This window comes from Mobula hypostoma, chromosome 31 (assembly GCF_963921235.1).
Source record: "Mobula hypostoma chromosome 31, sMobHyp1.1, whole genome shotgun sequence".
In the NCBI taxonomy this organism is placed as follows: Eukaryota; Metazoa; Chordata; class Chondrichthyes; order Myliobatiformes; family Myliobatidae; genus Mobula; species Mobula hypostoma.
The window spans coordinates 1,590,473-1,610,064 of NC_086127.1; the positions used below are offsets into that span (position 1 = coordinate 1,590,473).

At 47.7% G+C, this 19,592-nt stretch overlaps 1 protein-coding gene across 1 annotated transcript in view; it reads left to right on the forward strand.

Annotated features, from left to right (window-relative positions):
* LOC134339917 (uncharacterized) overlaps positions 1–16,621 on the forward strand; it is a 68,506-nt gene extending 51,885 nt beyond the window's left edge. Inside the window, exons 17-24 of the mRNA XM_063036704.1 lie at positions 768–2,511; positions 6,678–6,764; positions 6,913–7,083; positions 7,980–8,150; positions 9,714–9,884; positions 11,338–11,508; positions 14,374–14,541; positions 16,273–16,621. Of these exons, the coding sequence (XP_062892774.1) occupies positions 768–2,511; positions 6,678–6,764; positions 6,913–7,083; positions 7,980–8,150; positions 9,714–9,884; positions 11,338–11,508; positions 14,374–14,541; positions 16,273–16,360 (2,771 nt within the window). The 3' untranslated portion in view covers positions 16,361–16,621. The remainder of the gene's footprint in view (positions 1–767; positions 2,512–6,677; positions 6,765–6,912; positions 7,084–7,979; positions 8,151–9,713; positions 9,885–11,337; positions 11,509–14,373; positions 14,542–16,272) is intronic.
* The last annotated feature ends 2,971 nt before the right edge of the window (positions 16,622–19,592 follow it).

Sequence of the window (19,592 nt, forward strand, 5' to 3'; positions counted from 1 at the left end):
AGGGCCCGGTTTCCCTGCAGGTTATGTTTGTAAGTTTGATTGTAAGTGTCCATCCGCTGGGCTGCCCAAATGATTCAAGCATTCCTGACCTCGCGATCTCCACTGTCTTCGTTCACCATACCAAATACCCACAGCAAATTTGTAGCAGCCGCTACAATGATCCATCTCAGGTGCCCACACAGTGATCAGACCATCGCGGCCAGCAGCGCGATTGATATACAAGATTCGGCAAAGAGCGAGTCAACATGCTCGATCCTCAAGCGTCAAGTTGGTTGCGCTCGTTTCAGACACGCCTCGGCGTGGGCGGAATGCGAACAGTAGCGGGAAAATGTGTAAAAAAAAAAGGCCAGCCGGATGTTTTGAAATTAGTATCCTCCGGAATCCATAAAGGGGAGGTAGTATTGGCGCAAGATGAGGGTAATGGCGAAATCCCGAGTTCACTGCATGGCAGAGAACAGGCAGTTACGTGGCAAATGTGAAAGTGAAAAATTGGGAAACAAAGGAGTTCTGCGCAGCAATAGAGTATCGACATTAAAGTGCGAGGGAAGGTCACGTGGGGGAGGGAAGTAGAACGTAGGGGAGTGACGTAATATTGCTGGCAATACTTTCCTGTGCGTTTCAACGCCGATCGCTGTAACAGGGCTGGTGGACGGTGGTAAAATGGAGCGAAGTTTCATTTACCCATAAGAATGGGTAAGAATGTGGTAAACTTCCAAAAATTACGATGGTTCTGACAATGTTTCTGTTTTTTTTTTTGCTTAACTCAGTTGGAGATGTTCAACGCAAACACAGAGAGGCTCTGCGAGCAGAAGGTGAAGCACTGACAGTGAACGTGTTCCCGTTGAGGGAGACGCAGAAGTTTTCCCAGCTGGACGATCGGCACGCCGAGCTCACGGTCATTGCTGCTGTCGGAGACCGGAGGCTTGCGGAGCATGAGCTGCTGGCAAAAGGCCGGGAGCATGAGGTGTGGAGGGAGAAGCATCTGCGTGGTGAGCTGGGGAAAATGCGGACGGATCAATTGTTGCAGAATGTCTTCTCCCGGAGTAAATCCAAATCAGGGAGTTCGGCAGCAGTGACCGGGGTCGCGGGGATCGGGAAGACAACAATGGTGCAAAGGATTGTTCACGACTGGGCCACGGGGAAAGTAGGTCAACAATTCCAATTTGTCTTCTATTTCAAATTCCTGCATTTGAACACCATTAACTGTCGAATAAACCTCAGGGAACTGATTTTATATCAGCATCCTTATATCAGGAATATCCTGGGAGAGATCTGGAAGAACCCAGAGGGATTGCTGTTTATATTTGATGGTTTAGATGAATTCCAGGACATAACATATTTTGCTAACAGCGCGACAGGCGCAGGAACTCAGGGTCGGTGCACTGATCCCGAAATGCGTTGCAAAGTATCCGACATTGTCTACAGTTTAGTCCAGCACAAGCTGCTCCCAGGATGTTCAGTGCTGGTGACCACCCGTCCCACTACGTTACATTTCTTGGAAAAGATGGATATTTGTGCCTGGGCTGAAATCATAGGAACTGTTGGTGAGGAATGGAAGGAATATTTCTACCGTGTATTTGAAGATAAGATGACGGCAGCATCAATTTTCAAACACGTGGAAGGGAACGAGATACTGTACACCATGACCCACAACCCCTCTTACTGCGGAATCCTTGCCGAAGCTCTGGGTCCCCTTTTCACGCAAGGAGACAGGGACCCACAGCGAGTTCCCAAGACCATCACCCAGCTATATTCCCACTATATTTACAACATCCTGAAAAACCACAAGTGTGAGACTGAAAATCTCCGGGATGTCTTGCTGAGAGTTGGTCGGATGGCCTTCGCAGGCGTGTCCGAGAGGAAGATAATGTTTACGGATGGAGACTTGATCGAGTACGATCTGCAGCCGTTTCAATTCCCGTCCAGGTTCCCGACGGAACTCTTGGGGATACGGGAGTCTGCCCACAGCGCGACGTACGCATTCCCTCACCTCACCATCCAGGAATTTGTGGCAGCCCTCGCGCAATTCCTGACCTCATGCCGCTCGGACATCGGGAATCTCCTCACGGAATCCCATTGCGCCACGGACGGGCGATTTGACTTATTTCTCCGGTTCTGTGCCGGGCTTACGTCGCCAGAGACGGCTTGCACCTTCGAAGAATTTCTGGGTCCTTTTCCTGATGAAACAGCCCGGCAAGTGATTGACTGGGTGAGAGAGGCGCATGAAAGTCAGCTTGGCAGCGCAGTGTGTCACAGTGGTAAAAGGCGGCTCCTGAACATATTACACTGCCTGTTCGAAGCCCAGAATCGCGGGCTGGCTGACGCCACGCTGGGATCGGCGGAAGCACTCTCGTTCAGTGGACTGCGACTGACCGCCATTGACAGCGCGGTCCTGGCTCACGTCATCGGGCTTTGTGATGCAGTAAATCATCTCGATCTCACGGGCTGCTTCATGCAGGATGAAAAACTACAAAGACTGGGACCCGTTCTGCACAAATGCAGCGGACTGGGGTGAGCGCATTTAGCTTTAATGTTAATTTCTTCTTTTCGTCACCTGGAAAGTTTCAGTTGGCAGATGGAGTTCAACCCAGATAAGTGTGAGGTGGTTCATTTTGGTAGGTCAAATTTGATGGCAGAATATAGGACCAATGGTAAGATTCTTGGCAGTGTGGAGTATCAGAGGGATCCTGGGATCCGAGTCCGTAGGACACTCAAAGCTGCAGGGCAGGGTGACTGTGCGGTAAAGAAGGCATAAGATGTATTGACTTTATCAACCCTGGAACTGAGCTTTGGAGCAGAATGGTAATGTTATAGGACCCTGTTAGACCCGACTTGGAGTACTGTGCTCAGTTCTGGTCAGCTCACTACAGGAAGGATGTGGATACGATAGAAAGTTTGCAGAGGAGATTCACAAGGATGTTGCCTGGATTGGGGAGCATGCCTTATGAGTATTGACTGAGTGAACATGGCCTTTTCTCCTTGGAGCGACGGAGGATGGGAGGTGACCTGATAGCGGTGTACAAGATAATGAGAGGCATTGATCGTGTGGTTAGTCAGAGGCTTTTTCCCCAGGGCTGAAATGGCTAACACGAGGGGGCACAGTTTTAAAGTACTTGGAAGTAGGTACAGAGGAGATGTCAGTGCTAAGATTTTGACACAGAACGTGGTGACAGCGTGGAATAGTCTATGGTGAAGGCGGATACAATGGGGTATTTTAAGGGACTCTCGGATAGGTACATGGAGCTTAGACAAATAGAGGGCTATGGGTAAGGCCTAAGTAATTTCTAAAAGAACCACACGTTCGGCATAGCATAGTGGGCCGAAGGGCCTGTATTGTGATGTAGGTTTTCTACGTTCAGATGTTTCTGTGTTACCCTGTAGGGAGGAGATGAGGCACGTTGCTAAAAGTAATCAATGAACAATTCCTGAAGGTGTTGAGAGAAGTTGGACTTCCTCTATCAGGGGTCTATTTCGTTAACAGCATTGGAGACATCTTGTGATACAGGCGCCGGCAGTGAACGAATTGTTTCGCTGCCGGACGGAAAGACCTACTGGAGATTAGCATTTTGTCACGCACGGCTTTTAAGTACGCAGGGAGATGATGGTTCCTCTAGTGGGCCAGGCTGGTACCAAGGGACACAGACTCAGAATAGAAGGATGGCCCTTTTTAGAAAGGAGATGAGGAGGGATTATCTTAGCCAGATGGTGTGGTTCTATGGAATTTATTTCGACACACAACTGTGGAGGCCAAGTCATTGGGTACACTTAAAGCGGAAGTTGATAAGTAATGACGTCAAAGGTTACGGGGTGAAGGCACGAGAATGGGGTTCAGGGAGATAATAAATCAGATTAGCGGAGCCGACGCGATGGTTCAAAATGGCCTTGTTTTGCCCCTGCTGTCTAATGGCCTTACCTCTTTGAAATGCCTGATGAAAAGACTCAACCCGAAACGTCGACTGTTTACTCTCTTCCGTAGATGCTGGCCGACCTGCCAAAGGTCTTCCAAAGTCGCGCGCGAGTGCCTGGTGTTGGAATACAGGGAAAAAAAATGGTCGGGATTTGTCGATTTGATTATCGGGAAAGGTTGAGTAGGTCAGGCCTTCTTCCCTGGATCAGAGGGGAATGAGGGAACAAAGTGATGGAAGCATATAAAATGGCGAGGATTTTCCCGCTGAGGTTGTGTAGGACTAGAGCAGGAGGTCATGGGCTAAGGGTGAAAGGAGAAATGCTCAATGGTAATACAGTATGTGGTAAAAATTCCTCACAACCTTCACAGGATGGCAAGGATGTAGAACGAGCTGTCAGCGGAATTGGTGAACGCGAGTTTGATGTCGACATTTAAGAAAAGTTTGGATAGGAGGTGTTGGGAGGGCTATGGTCCTGGTGCAGATCGATGGGGCTGGGCATAATAATGGTTTGGCACAGACTAAAGGGGCCGAAAGGCCTGTTTCTGTGCTGTACTGCTCTAGGGTTCTATAAAGGGGAGTGCCTTATAGAGCGAAGCCACATCACGACGTCGATCTCCCACCCCCATCTCACCACCCCATGGAGAACACACCCAGAGGGCTGTTTTGCCATAATTATTGAAGGTATGAAATAATTTCCAGTCACGTACAGAGAACATGGAATGATAAAATAATTGCTTATGCCCTTAAATGTGTAGTTAGGGTGCAGCAGATATCAAGGCGATAATGATGCTGGTCAAGCAACTTATCCGAAGGAACAGGCACGAAATGCTGGAGGAACTCGGCGATCAGCCATATAAATCCCCAGGGCCTGATGGTCGGCATCCCAGGGTACTTAAGGAGGTGGCTCTAGAAATCCTGGACGGATTGGTAATGATTTTCCAATGTTTTATAGATTCAGGATCAGTGCCTGCGGATTGGAGGGTAGCTAATGTTATCCGACATTTTAAGAAAGGAGGGAGAAAGAAAACAGGCAATTGTACCCCAGTTTGTCTGACATCAGTGGTGGGGAAGATACTGGAATCAATTATAAAAGATGTAATAGCGGCATATTTGGATAGCAGTGGCAGGATAGGTCCGAGTCAGCATGGATTTACGAAGGGGACGTCATGCTTGACTAATCTTCTGGAATTTTTTGAGAATGTAACTATGAAAATGGACTTGGGAAAGCCAGTGGATGTAGTGTACCTGGACTTTCAGAAAGCCTTTGGTAAGGTCCCACATAGGAGGTTAGTGTGCAAAATTAGAACATATGGTATTGGGGGTAGGGTACTGACATGGACAGAGAATTGGTTGGCAGACAGGAAACAAAGAGTAGGGATTAATGGGTCCTTTTCAGAATGGCAGGCAGTGAATAGTGGGATACTGCAAGGCTCGATGCTGGGACCGAAGCTATTTACAATATACATTAATGATTTATATGAAGGGATTAAAAGTACATTAGCAAATTTGCAGATGACACGAAGCTGGGTGGCAGTGTGAAATGTGAGGAGGATGTTATGAGAATGCAGGGTGACTTGGACAGGGTGGGCGAGTGGGCTGATGCATGGCAGATGCAGTTTAATGTGGATACATGTGAGTTTATCCACTTTCGAGGCAAGAACAGGAAGGAAGATTACTATCTGAATGATGTCAAGATACGAAAAGGGGAAGTACAACGAGGTCTAGCTGTCCTTGTTCATCAGTCACTGAAAGTAAGCATGTAGGTACAGCAGGCAGTGAAGAAAGCTAATGACATGCTGGCCTTTATAACAAGGATAATTGAGTATAGGAGCAAAGAGGTCCTTCTGCAGTTGTACAGGGCCCTGGTGAGACCACACCTGGAATATTGTGTACAGTTTTGGTCTCCAAGTTTGAGGAAGGACATTCTTGCTATTGAGGGAGTGCAGCGCAGGTTCACAAGGTTAATTCCCGGGATGGCGGGACTGTCATATGTTGAAAGATTGGAGCGACTGGGCTTGTATACACTGGAATTTAGAAGGATGAGAGGGGATCTGATTGAAACATAAATTTATTAAGGGATTGGACACGCTAGAGGCAGGAAACATGTTCCCGATGTTGGGGAAGTCCAGAACCGAAGGCCACAGTTTAAGAATAAGGGGTAGACAATTTAGAACGGAGTACAGGAAAAACTTTTTCACACAGAGGGTTGTGGATCTGTGGAATGCTCTGCCTCAGAAGGCAGTGGAGGCCAATTCTCTGGATTCTTTCAAAAAAGAGTTAGATAGAGCTCTTAAAGATAACAGCGTGAAGGGATATGGGGAGAAGGCAGGAAAAGGGTACTGATTGTGGATGATCAGCCATGATCAGAGTGAATGATGGCGCTGGCTCGACGGGCTGAATGGCCTACTCCTGCACCTATTGTCTATTGTCTATTGTCAGGCAGCATCTGTGAAAAGGAACCAACAGTCAATTTTCCGGGCTGTTACCCTTCCTCGGGACTCAAATGGATAGTCAAGCAGATAAGACCACACGACAATAGGAGCATGATGAAGTCATTCGGCCCATCAAGTCTGCTCATGACTGATGCATTTCTGTCTTTATCGGTGAAGGGCGATCCAGTCCAGAAGAAGGCTCTCGGGGACACAGTCCGGGTGAAAGATCTCGGTGATCCGAACCTGGGGAAGGGTCTCGGCCCGACAGGTGTCTTGAAGGTGGACAATTGATATCAGTGCATGATGTCAATCAGTCTGTTTCTCTGTTTTGATTTAGACTGGGGAACAATGCAATCGGAGATTCGGGAATGAAACTGGTGTCTGCGGCTCTGCGGAATTCGGAGTGTAAAATAAAGAAACTATGGTAGGTACTGTATTGTGGGCCATTAAGCCTGAACACTTGATATCAGATGTTAGCGTGATCAATAATCGGTTTCACAGTGCACACTGGGGAGTGCTTCACTGTGTCGCGTCTGCACATCGCCCTTCTTATTTCTCGCTGTGATTTCCAGCCTGAACGATAATGGTCTCACGCAATCCTGCGCCGAGGATCTCACCTCCGCTCTCGAAACAAACCGCTCATTGGTGGAGCTGGACCTGGGTGAGAACAGGTTGCAAGATTCAGGAGTGAAATTACTTTTCGCGGCTTTAAGGAACCCGGCCTGCCAGATACGTAAACTGCTGTAAGTAACATGCAGCGGTTCAGATTTTTCGTTCCTCAGCCCGAGATCCCCTCCGGTTCTATCACCGCCTTTCGGAGCATCTTCGCTGCACTCTGTTCGACCGGGTTACGGTGTACGGCAGGGAATACGGAGCGGAGTAAAAATGTTTGTAAACGTTGTACGCTAAAAGGATATTGGAGCTACCCGTTTTCCAGTGATGCAGCAGATCACAGAATTCACTGGTCACTCGGAGGCTAGGAGCGGGAGCCGGGTGTGCCGACTGCGCGGAAAACTACAACCTCCGCCCTGCTGGTCCCTTTGCTCAGCTACGCTCCAAGGGTCCTCAAGAGTGATTGTTCTGTGTATTATGTGTTTAATTCCATACTATTTACGTGATGTGTATTTATTTATCGAGATTTAGGGCAGAATAGGCCCTTCCCGTCCTGCAGGCCAGCCCCCGCCCCCACCCCCAGTATTCCCCCAATTTAATCCAAGCCAAATCACTGGACAATTTACAATGACCCATTCGTCTACCGACTGTGGGAGGAAACCGAAGCACCCAGAGGCAGCCCACGCCCCTTACTGGCAGGTCGGCTCTCCTGTAAAGCGTTCTGCGACCTACTACGCTAACTACCCTGTCGACTCCTTCGTCCTCCTTTGCACGTTGGATGTGTGTTGCCCTGTCTTAGGAGAGGTGCATACTTTGATACGAAATGTACTTTGAAATTCTGAATTTGTTGTGGATGTTTCTGGTACACCAGATGATGGACACTCGATACTGCGCATACTGTGCGAACAGCAACCGTGCCGATAATAATAAAAATAAAATCTGAGCAAAAACAGAATTTCTGTGAAATAAATCTCCCCGGTTTTGTTACGATCCGACGCTTCTCATCTCGCCCTCTCTCACACCCCAGATTGCGGGACGTGGACCTCACGGCTTCTTGCGCTGATGAACTCTCTTCCGCTCTCAGTGCGAATCGGTCGCTGACGGAGCTTGACCTGGGTGAAAATCGTCTGGAGGATTGTGGAGTGAAGCTGTTGTCTGCGGCTCTGAGGAACACGTGTTGTAAAATAAAGAAACTGCGGTAGGTACCACGCTTTGAAGGGACCTCTAGGTTGGAAGTGATGGGGCATATAGCTGACCGGGACTTGAGTTCTAAATATCCAAAATTCACATGGACGACTTAGTATCGGCGATCAAACACGGGGTTGGCAGATTTGGCGATTTCAGAAAATGGGAACTCAATACTTGCCGGGGAAGCACCGGGACTAAAAGATGATAGAAGTGAGAAACAAATGATAATAGTCACTCCAATAAATTATTAGTACAATGTTGGGTACGAAGTCTTGGTGTTAAAAGGCGGCTTGCGCGGAGGATCAGGCGTAGATAGCATTCGTTTCCTCAGTGAGCGCACGATCCTGCTGGAGAATTGAAGGCAATTTTAATTCGTCATTGTTACCGGACTTTAACAAGTGGTATGTCCCTAGATGCCAGAAGTGGTCAAAACCTTCGCACTACCAGGCTGTTAGTCATTCCATTTGGAATGAAGTGCGGCTGTCCTCCCCTCCATTTAGAAGATTGAAAAGCGACCTTACTGCAGCATTTTAAATTCTCATGGTGTGACGAGATAACTTGAAAAAAGACGCCAGCACTGGAGATGTCCGAGTCACGGGTTCCCGGCAAAGGCTACACCTTTGCGACTGAAACAAGAAAACATGCCTTCTGTCAGGGGGCGTGAGGCCTTTGACAGTCCCTCCGGTGACGTGCTGCAGAGGACTGTTGCAGTCAGAACAAACTTCGTTAGATTCTATTCTTGGATCCGGGAACAGATCTCGAAATATCATTGAATCTGAAAGATGTTGTTCCATCTTGTCCAATTCCATAACAGGCGAGCAAGGCAGAGTAGCTTACTGTTACTGACACACTCAGTGGTCACTTTATTAGGAACGTCCCGTACCAAATAAACTTCCCGCTGATGTTCGTGGTCTTCTGTTGTTGCCACCCATTCTCTTCAAGTTTCGACGCGTCATGCGTTGAGGTATGCTCTTCTGTACATCGCCTTTGTAACGGGTGGCTACTTGTATTGCTGTCTCTTTCCTCTCAGCTTGAACCAATCTGGTTATTCTCATCTGAATCTCGTTAACAAGGAGTTTCGCCCACAGGGCTACCTGTCAGTGGACGCTTTCTTTTTTCGTGCCAAGCTCTGTAAACTCCAGAGACGGCTGTGCATGAACACCCCAGGGGATTAGACAGAAACCAGCCCGCCTCGCACCAAAGCTCATCGGTCAAAGTCGCCTTGATCATATTTCTTCCTCATTCTGATGTTTAGTATGAACAGCAACCGAATCTCTCCACCCTGTCTACATCTTTGTCTGCATTCAGTTGCTGCCACCTGATTGGTTGATCAGACATTTGCTTAAACAAGTTGGTGAGCAGGTGTACCCAATAAATTATCCAATAAATGTATTTCTTATTGTATTCTGACCGCATTGTTCCTGCGCATAACCTAGTGAAATATTTTTTAGATGTGAATCGATCTTATAGATCTTATTGGGGTTGATCATTATATGACAGTCAGGGGCTCTGTACCGAACACACTGGTCTTTTGTCTCTTCTATTTCCCTTTTCCTCATTTCTCGTTGATCAGACTGGATCATAATAGGCTCACGGCTTCTTGTGCCGAGGATCTCGCCTCCGTCCTCAGTGCAAACTATTACCTGAAGGAGCTGGACCTCGGCTTTAATAAACTGGGCGATCCCGGAATGAAATTTCTGGCTTCGGCTCTGAAGCACCCGGACTGTAAACTACAAGCACTGGAGTAAGTTGCAGAGAACGCGATATTATGCCTGTAATTATCGTCCGTCCGCGGTTATTCAATAGCATGGGAAGTTTATTTTCATATTTATGATACACAGTGTTCATTAAAGTTCAAAATCAATTTATTATCGAAGTACGTACATAGCACCATGGCATCATGGTCTTACAGGCATTAACAGTAGATCAAAGAAATTGAATAGAGTCAAACTACACACAAAGACTGACAAATTCTTCAAACATACGAGTTGGGGGTGTTGTGGATAGTGTGGAGGGCTGTCAGAGGTTACGGCGGAACATCGAAAGGATGCAAAACTAGGCTGAGAAGTGGCAGATGGAGTTCAACCCAAATAAGTGTGAGGTGCTTCATTTTGGTAGGTCAAATATGACGATAGTATATAGTATTAATGGTAACACTCTTGGCAGGGTGGAGGATCAGAGGGATCTTGGGGTCCGAGTCCATAGGACACTCAAAGCTACCACAGATTGACTCTGGGTTTAAGAAAGCATACGGAGCATTGGCCTTAATCAATCACGGGATTGAGTTTAGGAGCAGAGAGGTCTTAATAGTTTTAATAGTCAGAATCTTGGCAGTGTGGTGGATCAGAGTCAAGGGCACTCAAAGGTGCTGCGCAGGTTGACTGTGTGATTAAGAAGGCATACGGTGCATTGGCCTTCATCAATCGTGGGATTGAGTTTAGGAGCAGAGAGGTAATGTTGCAGCTATATAGGACCCTGTTCACACCCCACTTGGAGTACTGTGCTCAGTTCTGGTCACCTTACTACAGGAAGTATGTGGAAATTATAGAAAGGGTGCAGAGGAGATTTACAACGATGTTGCCTGGATTGGGGAGCATGCCTTATCAGAATAGGTTGAATGAACTCGGCCTTTTCTCCTCGAGGCGACAGAGAATGAGAGGTGACCTGATAGAGGTGTATAAGATGATGAGAGGCATTGATCGTGTGGATAGTCAGAGGCTTTTTCCCGGGGCTGAAATGGCTAACACGAGAGGGCACAGTTTTAAGGTGCTTGGAAGTATGCACAGAAGAAATATCAGGGGTATGTTTTTTTGTTTTACGCAGAGAGTGATGAGTGCGTGGAATGGGCTACTGGCGAGTGTGGTGGAGGCGGGTACAAAAGTGTCTTTTAAGAGACTTCTGGATAGGTAAATGAAGTTTAGAAAAATAGAGGGCTATGGGTAACCCTAGGTAATTTCTCAAGTAAGGACATGTTCGACACAGCATTGTGGGCTAAAGGACCTGTATTGTGCTGTAGGCTTTCTATGTTTCTTTGTTTCAATACAAAAATAATTAAGTAAACAATATTTAAATACATAAAAAATAAACAACTAATACAACTTAACAATACTATACATAAAATAAATATTATAACCAGTTTTTATCCAGCAATGTTTGCATTTATATATTCGTTGTTCTTCTTTGCATCATCTCATCAGTCTATGGGACATCAATCTCACGTCTTGTTGCGCCGGCGACCTCGCCTCCGCTCTCACCGCAAACCATTCACTGAGAGTACTGAACCTGGGTGCCAATGAACTGGGCGATTCAGCGGCGCAGCTGGTGACAGAGGCTCTGAAGGGGACGGAATGCAAAATGCGGGATCTATGGTAAGCCGGACGCCGATAGATGAAGCCTCAACTCAACAGGCAGCCTGACGCGAAGCACTGGGTACACATATTGCACCCGGGTACTAGTTCCTCTCACCTAGTGTGTCGCGGTTGTGTCGAAGTAGGGCGCCGATGGCTGCCTACGTCGAGTCTGCCCCCTCCCAACCCCCCCCCACCCCCAGATTGTTGGTTGCCACTGTGGTTGCTAGCAGATGCTAGCAGATCTCCTTTGTGCCCAGCCCTCTGCCTGGGTAGAGTGCAATCTGACCGCCCAGCGCCATTGGAATCCGAGAGGCGGTGGAATATCCGCGGAGGTCACCTTCGTCCCGACTTAAATGCACCACTCACCTAAAAGCACACCCACACAAACAAACAGTGGCTAGACGAGTAAGCCGCGGGATTGGTGCACGATGGAGTATGACTTCCCGACACCCCGAAACAATCACCCCAGGCCATAAGACAAAGAAGCGGAAGTAGGCCATTCGGCCCATCCAGTCTGCTCCGCCATTCCACCGTGGCTTACTTATTATCCTTCTCAACCCCATTCCCCTTCCTCCCCCTGAAACCTCTGACGCTCTTACTAACCAGGAACCGTCAACCTCCGCATTAAATACCTGACCTCCACAGCAGTCTGTGGCGACGAAAGCCACCGATGCATCACCGCCGGCAGAAGGAAATCCGCCCCATCTAAAGGGACGACATCCTATTCTGAGGCACTGCTCTCTGGGCCACTTTCAGAAACATCCTCTCCACGTTCACTCTATTCCTATTCCATTCTCCATTTCAATTAGTTTTCCCCCTCCCCACACCCGCTTCTTCATTCTGCTGAACCCCGACGGCCACAGGCCTACAACCAACAAACGCTCCTCAGATGTTAACACTTTCATTCCCAGGATCATTTTCGTAAACCCCTCCTGGACTCTATCCTATGTCACCGTGTATTTCCTCGGTCCCCGCGGCTCCTCACAATGCCCCAAGTGCGGTCTGACTAATGCTTCGCCAAGCCTCTGTATTTCGGAGCCATTCTCTCACTCAGTCCGAAGAACTATCAGAAACTACTCAAATTCACCACTCCAACAGTTTTTCCACCTTCCTTCTTACCTCTCTCTGGGAGTTTCGGGATGGTAACCAGCTGGGTAGATCCACTTTGCCTCGTTTACTGATCTTGTTCCCTGATCTTGAGATGTCAGGGGTAAGGTTTTTTTTACGCAGAGATTGGTGAGTGCGTGGAATGGGCTGCCGGCGACGCTGGTGGAGGCAGATACGATAGGGTCTTTTAACAGACTCCTGGATAGGTACATGGAGCTTAGAAAAATAGAGGGCTTTGGGTACCTCTAAGTAATTTCTAAAGTAAGTACATATGCGACACAGTAATGTGGGCCGAAGGGCCTGTATTGTGCTGTAGTTTTTCCATGATATGTTCTATGTTTCCATATTGCTCCATAATTGAACTCACCGTAACCTCACAGTATAATGATTCGTAGGATCCCGTATCCATCTACGTTGCCAGAATTGTTGGAGAAATTGCTCAAATACACCAAACGGATAGGTCCACTTCACCGTCCTGCCCCTCTCTAGGAGCTCGAGGGTGGCCACAGACCCGGCAAGTCCATAGTCACCGGGCGGGTATCAGTCCAGATCGTAGAGCCAGTTCTCCAATAGCTTTCACCAGTGCGACCACACGTGTTCAAGAATATGAGATCACAATCTCCACTACAGTGGTTGTGGATGGGGAATAAATTCCCGCTCACCAGCATTTCCCATGCTCTGGAGGAGAGACAAAAGAGAGGGAAATTTAGCACCCATTGGGTGTATTTAAGGCAGAGGTAGATAGGTTCTTGATTAGCCAGGGCATCAAAGAGTATGGGGTAAAAGCAAGGGAGTGAGGATGAGTGGATGAAGTGGATCAGCCCATGACTGAATGTCGGAGCAGACTCGATGGGCTACTTCTGCTCCTATATCTTATGGTCATGGTCTGATTTTGAGAGGACTAGAATATAAGAAGATGTAATGCTGAGGCTTTATCAGACATTGGCCAGACCACGCTCGGAGCACTGTGGCCAGTTTTGCGTCCCTTACCAAAGAAAACCGTTGGCATTGGAAAGAGTCCGGAGGAGGTTCACAGCCAGAGTTTCAGGAATGAAAGAGTGAACCTATGAGGAGGGTTGTGAGCTCTGGACGTGTAGGCTCTGGGCTTTAGAAGAATGGAGCGGTGGTGGCGAGGGGGCGGGTGTTGCGTCTCATTGAACTCTATCGAATATTGTAAAGAGTAGATGGAATAAACGTGCATAAGAGATTTCCTACAGTGGGGACGAGAGTTCGCAGCCTCAGGATAGAAGGGGAGGACTTCCTTAAGCAAGTGGATGGCAAATAGGCGGAATTCTGCCGCAGACAGCTGTGGAGTTGTGGGGGGGGGGGGGGAGGAGGGACGGTTTAAGTGATTGGATATGTTTATAGCGAGGTTTGACAGGTCCTTGATTAGTAAAGGCGTCAACGATTACGGGGAGTAAGCGGGAGAACGGGGTCGAGAGGAATAATAAATTAGCCATGATGGAACAGCGGTGCGCACCCCATGCACCGCACGGCCTAATTCTGCTCCTCCGTCTGGTCCAATTCGCCAACACCGACATCGGGCTTGCAGACTCACGCACATAAACACTGCAGCCAGAAGGGAAAGCCTTGGGGTTGGTACTCAGTGCCACGAAGTGCCACAGACAGTCTCTGCATTGAACAGTCGGATCCGTGCTTCGCGACTCGTGGGATACCTGTCCACCGCACTTCTCGTGTCGGCGCCATTAGCAAAATCAGAGGACCCTACCAATCCCTCTACTCCTCTCTCTCTCTCTTTCTCTCTCTGACCCTTAGTCTCTGGGGTGCCGGCCTCACCGATTCCTGCACTGAGCATCTCGCGTCCGCCCTCGGTACAGTCGACTCTCTGAAATACCTGGACCTGGGCTCGAACGGCTTAACGGACCGATCTGTCCCCGCTCTCCACCGCCTCATACAGACTTCAGCGAAGCTGCAGCGAATCAGGCGAGTATTTGTGTTAATGCTTCATCTGAGATTTAAAAAAAAAATCATTGGCTGTTGTATTATTTCGAGCCATATGTAACGTAGACTCAAAAGAGTTTAGGGACAGGAGTAGCCCGATCGATCATGGACAATCATTCACTTCGATAGCCCAGTTTCTCCCGGTTTCCCTTGATCTCCATGGCACTACGACATCTCGCTATCAGCGCATCGACTTACCATAGCCCTAACGAGTTAATTAAGGCCTGAGACCTGGTAAAAGCTATTTGAAAGCTCAAATCTCTTTAGGATGCCCAAATTTTTGCATCATGCGCCTTTCCTTTTTTTTCACTTTAAAATAGTACAAAACAAAAATAATACACCAATCTTGCTTAAAATGTTGAAGAGAATGTTTCACCTTTAACTTTATGACTTTTGGAGATCAGTTCATCTTCTACTCACTTAGCTATTCACAGTAACAGAAGTTTTGACCGGGGTGCCCAAACTTTTGCATCCCACTGTAAATGCTTCCCGATCTGCACTACGTAAATACAGGTCTCCTGATCTCAATTGCCTTTGTTTCTCTAAGTTGCATACTCTAATTCCTGAGGCTGTGGACTTTGGTTATGGGATTCCCGACCATCGGCAGTATTCTCCCAGTAGCTAGCCTCTTTTGCGTTGCTATAATGTTGGTGCAAATATTGAGCCAATGGATTCAACCTGTCCTCCTACGTCATTACTCCACAAACTGGTCCTTACACCCCGTGGCATGAAATCCTTCCACAGACACGGGTATGAAAAGCCCCTCACCAGCTTCCCAAAGGGCACGTCCAGGTGTGGCAATAATTCGTTGCTTCTGTACTGAGATCCTCCTGTAAGGAAGCTGCACCTGAACAGTTTCTTTCAGCCATTGTGTGCACGAAGGCATGCTCTCGGATGAAGTTCGGCAATCTGCCACAATTCGGGTCCTCACAAACACAAGAGAATTTTGTGAAATCCAGGCAACACGCACGCACACACACACACACACACACACACACACACACACACACACACACACAATACTGGAGGAGCTCAGCAGGCCTGGCAGCATCTATGGAAAAGAGTAAACAGTCGACGTTTCGGGCTGGGACCCTGCATCAAGTCCTGACCCTTCCTCGACTGCTTACTCCTTTCCATAGTCGCTGCCTGGCCTACTGAGTGCCTCCGGCATGTTGTGTGTGCTACTATTCAGGTCGTAGTGTCTTTCTATTTCAGACCCAAAGTCGGCACCTCCTCTTTATCATCCTAACCTGTCCGTGAAACATTAGCCCGTGTTCTCGGCTTGTCCGAACCGCGCTGGTGGCCATTTAGATCCCCAGCACGGTTCACCTATCCCGCCGCCGTTCCTCCCGTTCATCGCACCTCTGAGCTGTATTCACTCTTGCAAACTCGAAATCGTTGCCGTGGCTGGGGCGAGCACTCTGATCCCGTCGATTCACACCAGTCGCTACACGGCGGCCGGAAGAATACCTGACTATTTCGTTAGTAGTTCCCCACAACTTCTCAGTTCATGCTCGCATGTTTCCCGAAATTCAAAATGCTTTAGTTCTTGCCCCCTGACAACCGACGTGCGACCTTGTCAAATCCACGGAATGTCTATTTGCGGCTGCTCTTCTAATTATTTTGCAATATTGACCTTCCCCACCCAGTCCCATTTATTGATACAATTGTGCAATCTGTACGCTCTGTTGTTTACTCGTCAAACTATTTCAGGCTGCGAGCGAATCAGCTCGGTTCAAGTGGGAAGAGGGAACTGGAGACGCTGGAGGAATCCAGACCCGGACTGCGAGTAACAGTGTGAACGGACGCAGATGTAAAGATAACACCGCGCCGTCTAATGGAATGCCCGTGACCTGAGTCCAGGACCGCGTGGTGCAACATATCAGCTCACAGTCCTGCAAACTGCCACACCAGCCGAAATCACCACCAGATCCCCATCACTTCTCTCGGATATTACACTGTACTGCTGCCAAAATTATCATCCATGGCACATGTGAGTGATGATAAACCTGATTCTGACACGGGTCTCTATTGTGGACTGGGAGTGGGAAGGGGGCAGGGACCCGGGAATCATGGTTGGGGAAAGGGGGAAGGGAGAGTGGGGAGGGGACGGGAAGCACCAGAGAGACATTCTGTACTGATCATTAAACCAACGGGTTGCCATCAAATGAGCTTATCTGGTGTCTCAGTTCTGGGCATGCCTGCACCCGCGCCAACCCCTCCCGCGGCGCTGCACCCTCGTCGTTCCCAACAACCTTTGCACCCGCCAGATTTACAAACCCTCTCTCCGCTCCACCTTGACAAATACACTGCCGTGCAAAGGTCTTATGCACCCGAGCTACAAATACATATGCCTCAGATTTTTGCACAGGTGTTGTACTCTGAACTGCAATCCTACAATCGGAAGTCCATAATGGAGGACCAATTGTGATTTGCGGGCCTCACGGTACACCCGCGTCATCGATCGCCTGCTCAGTAAAGATAGTGTGTAATTGAAATTGAGCGATTAACTGATATTGCTTTCTAATTATTGATGTACTCGATATCGTGTCTTTATTTTAAATGATTTGACGGCAAAACGCGTGAATCAATGGTTATCACTACCCGACGTATCGGTCGCTTGGTGACTTGAGAAGAAAATATTAAATGGTTCCTTCAGCTTGTTTGAAGAGGAAAATACATGAGGTTGAAAGCAATTAACTTAGGCCGCAGACGGCTGTGTGTGTGTGTGTGTGTGTTGGGGTGGGGGGGGGGGGGCGCGACGAAGCCATTGGGCATATTTAACGCTGTGGTTGATAGATTCTTTATTAATCACAGCGACAAAGGTAATGAGGACAGGGAAGGAGAATGATGTTGAGACGTGTAATAACTCAGCCTCGATGGAAAGGCGGAAGAGACCGGATGGGCTGAATGGCCGAATTCGGCCTCAATGTTTTTGATCATGCAGTCAGGACTGGGAGGTATCACATTGTTCGAAGAGCGATATGAGGCTTGACTGGTGTTGGATTCGCATTGAGAGGAGGGGATCCGGGGATTCCCGATTTATTTACTGAGCCAATGTGTTCAAAGTTCGAAGTTCAAATTTCAAAGTAAAAAATATTGCCAGAATACCTGCACGTCACCACATGCAACCCTAAGGTCTCTCTCTCTCTCTCTCTCTCTCTCTCTCTCTCTCTCTCTCTCTCTCCCTGTGTGTGTGTGTGTATATATATATATATATATATATATATATATATAGTCTGCGAGAATATTTAGTAAATGTATGGAACAGTAACTCTAAGCAGGGTCGGTGAAGAACAAACTGCAAAAGCAAATATAAATAAACAGCTTCCAAATACAAGAGTCCTTAAGTCAAGTCAAGTCAGGTCAAGCCAAGTCACTTTTTATTGTCATTTCGACCATAACTGCTGGTACAGTCCACAGCAAAAACGAGACAATGTTTCTCAGGGCCATGGTGCTACATGAAACAATACAAAACCGACACCGAACTGCGTAAAGCAACACAAAAACGACACTAGGACTACAGACCTACCCAGGCCTGCTTGAAGTGCACAAAACAGTACAGGCATTACAATAAATAATAAGAAAGACAAAAGAGAGACCATCGATTGTGGGGACACCAGAAATAGAATGAGTGTGATTATCCTCTTTTGTCCAAGAGCCCGAACGAATGTGGAAAGATTGTGATGAGATACCCAAAGAAATCAGTGTCACAAGAAAATAAAAACAAATCCAGCCTGTTTACAAGAAAAACAATCGTGTGGCGGAAGTAAAGAACTGTAACACAGATCACCGGCTAGAAGAGCTGAGAGCACCGGGTGATATTAAAACAGAAGTCTTATGAGGGTTATCGATGGGGTAATTGCAGGCAGTCTTTTTCCACTGAAGTTACGTGAGACTAGGACTGGAGGCCATGGGTTAGGGGTGAAAGGTGAAATGATTGAGGGGAGAATGCGGGGGGAGTTTCTTCACTAAGAGAGCCTTAATGTGTGGAACAGGCTGCCCGCCGAAGTAGTGGATGTGGGTGGAATGTCCACAGTTAAGAGAGAATTGGATAAGCCCATGACTGGGGGCGGCATGGCGGGCGATGGCCTGTTTACAAGGCGTGGGTTAGGGCATTGTGGTTGTAGTATTTGTGGCCATTATGACCAAATTATGAGAGTCCAGAGAGAACGCTGGATATCTCTGGCGTGCAAGTGTACGACCATAATAAGCCCTTAAGACTCTGGAGCAGAATAAGACTATTTGGCCCATCGAGTCTGCTCCACCATTCAATCATGGCTGATTCTTCCCCCCTCCTCAACCCCATTCCCCGGCCTTCCTTTGATGCAGTGTCCAATGAAGAATCTATCAATCTCTGCCTTAAATACAGCAATGACCAGGCCCCCACAGCTGCCTGTGGTAACAAATTCTACAAATTCAACACCGTCTGGCTAAAGAAATTTCCCCGCATCCCTGTTTTAAATTAACGCCCCTCTATCCTGAGGCTGTGTCCTGTTGTCCTAGACTCTGCCACCTTTCCACATCTATTCTGTCCAGGCCTTTTAACCTTTACATACCGTTCGGCTCAAATATGACCCTTTTTGAAATTTGACCTTAGTGAAAACACCATAACCGCCCCTTTTTTGCCGAGATTTTCTGATTTTTCCTAAACTGAACAAAAATGCACCCAAATGGAAAAAAAAAACTTTGTACAGGTGCTACCGATTTAGTATCACTGAGGCTGTTCCGGGTCAAACTTGACCGTATCTATTGAAATGGATTGCATATCCACCAGTGTGGGTCAAATCAAGGAAAATGTTGTTTGAAAGGAATTTTGAACTGTGAAAATGGACATGCCATTACAGCATAGACATGATCATCTATGGTGCACATAATGTGGTCATAGGTCAGCACAAGTCATAGGGTGACTTGACAGTGTCGCAAGATTTGCAGCTGCAAGCACAAACACCTGGAATGTTACAAACTGTTACAATATGTACCTGGAATGTTACAAAATAACCTGGAATGTTACAGAATGTTACAAAACAACC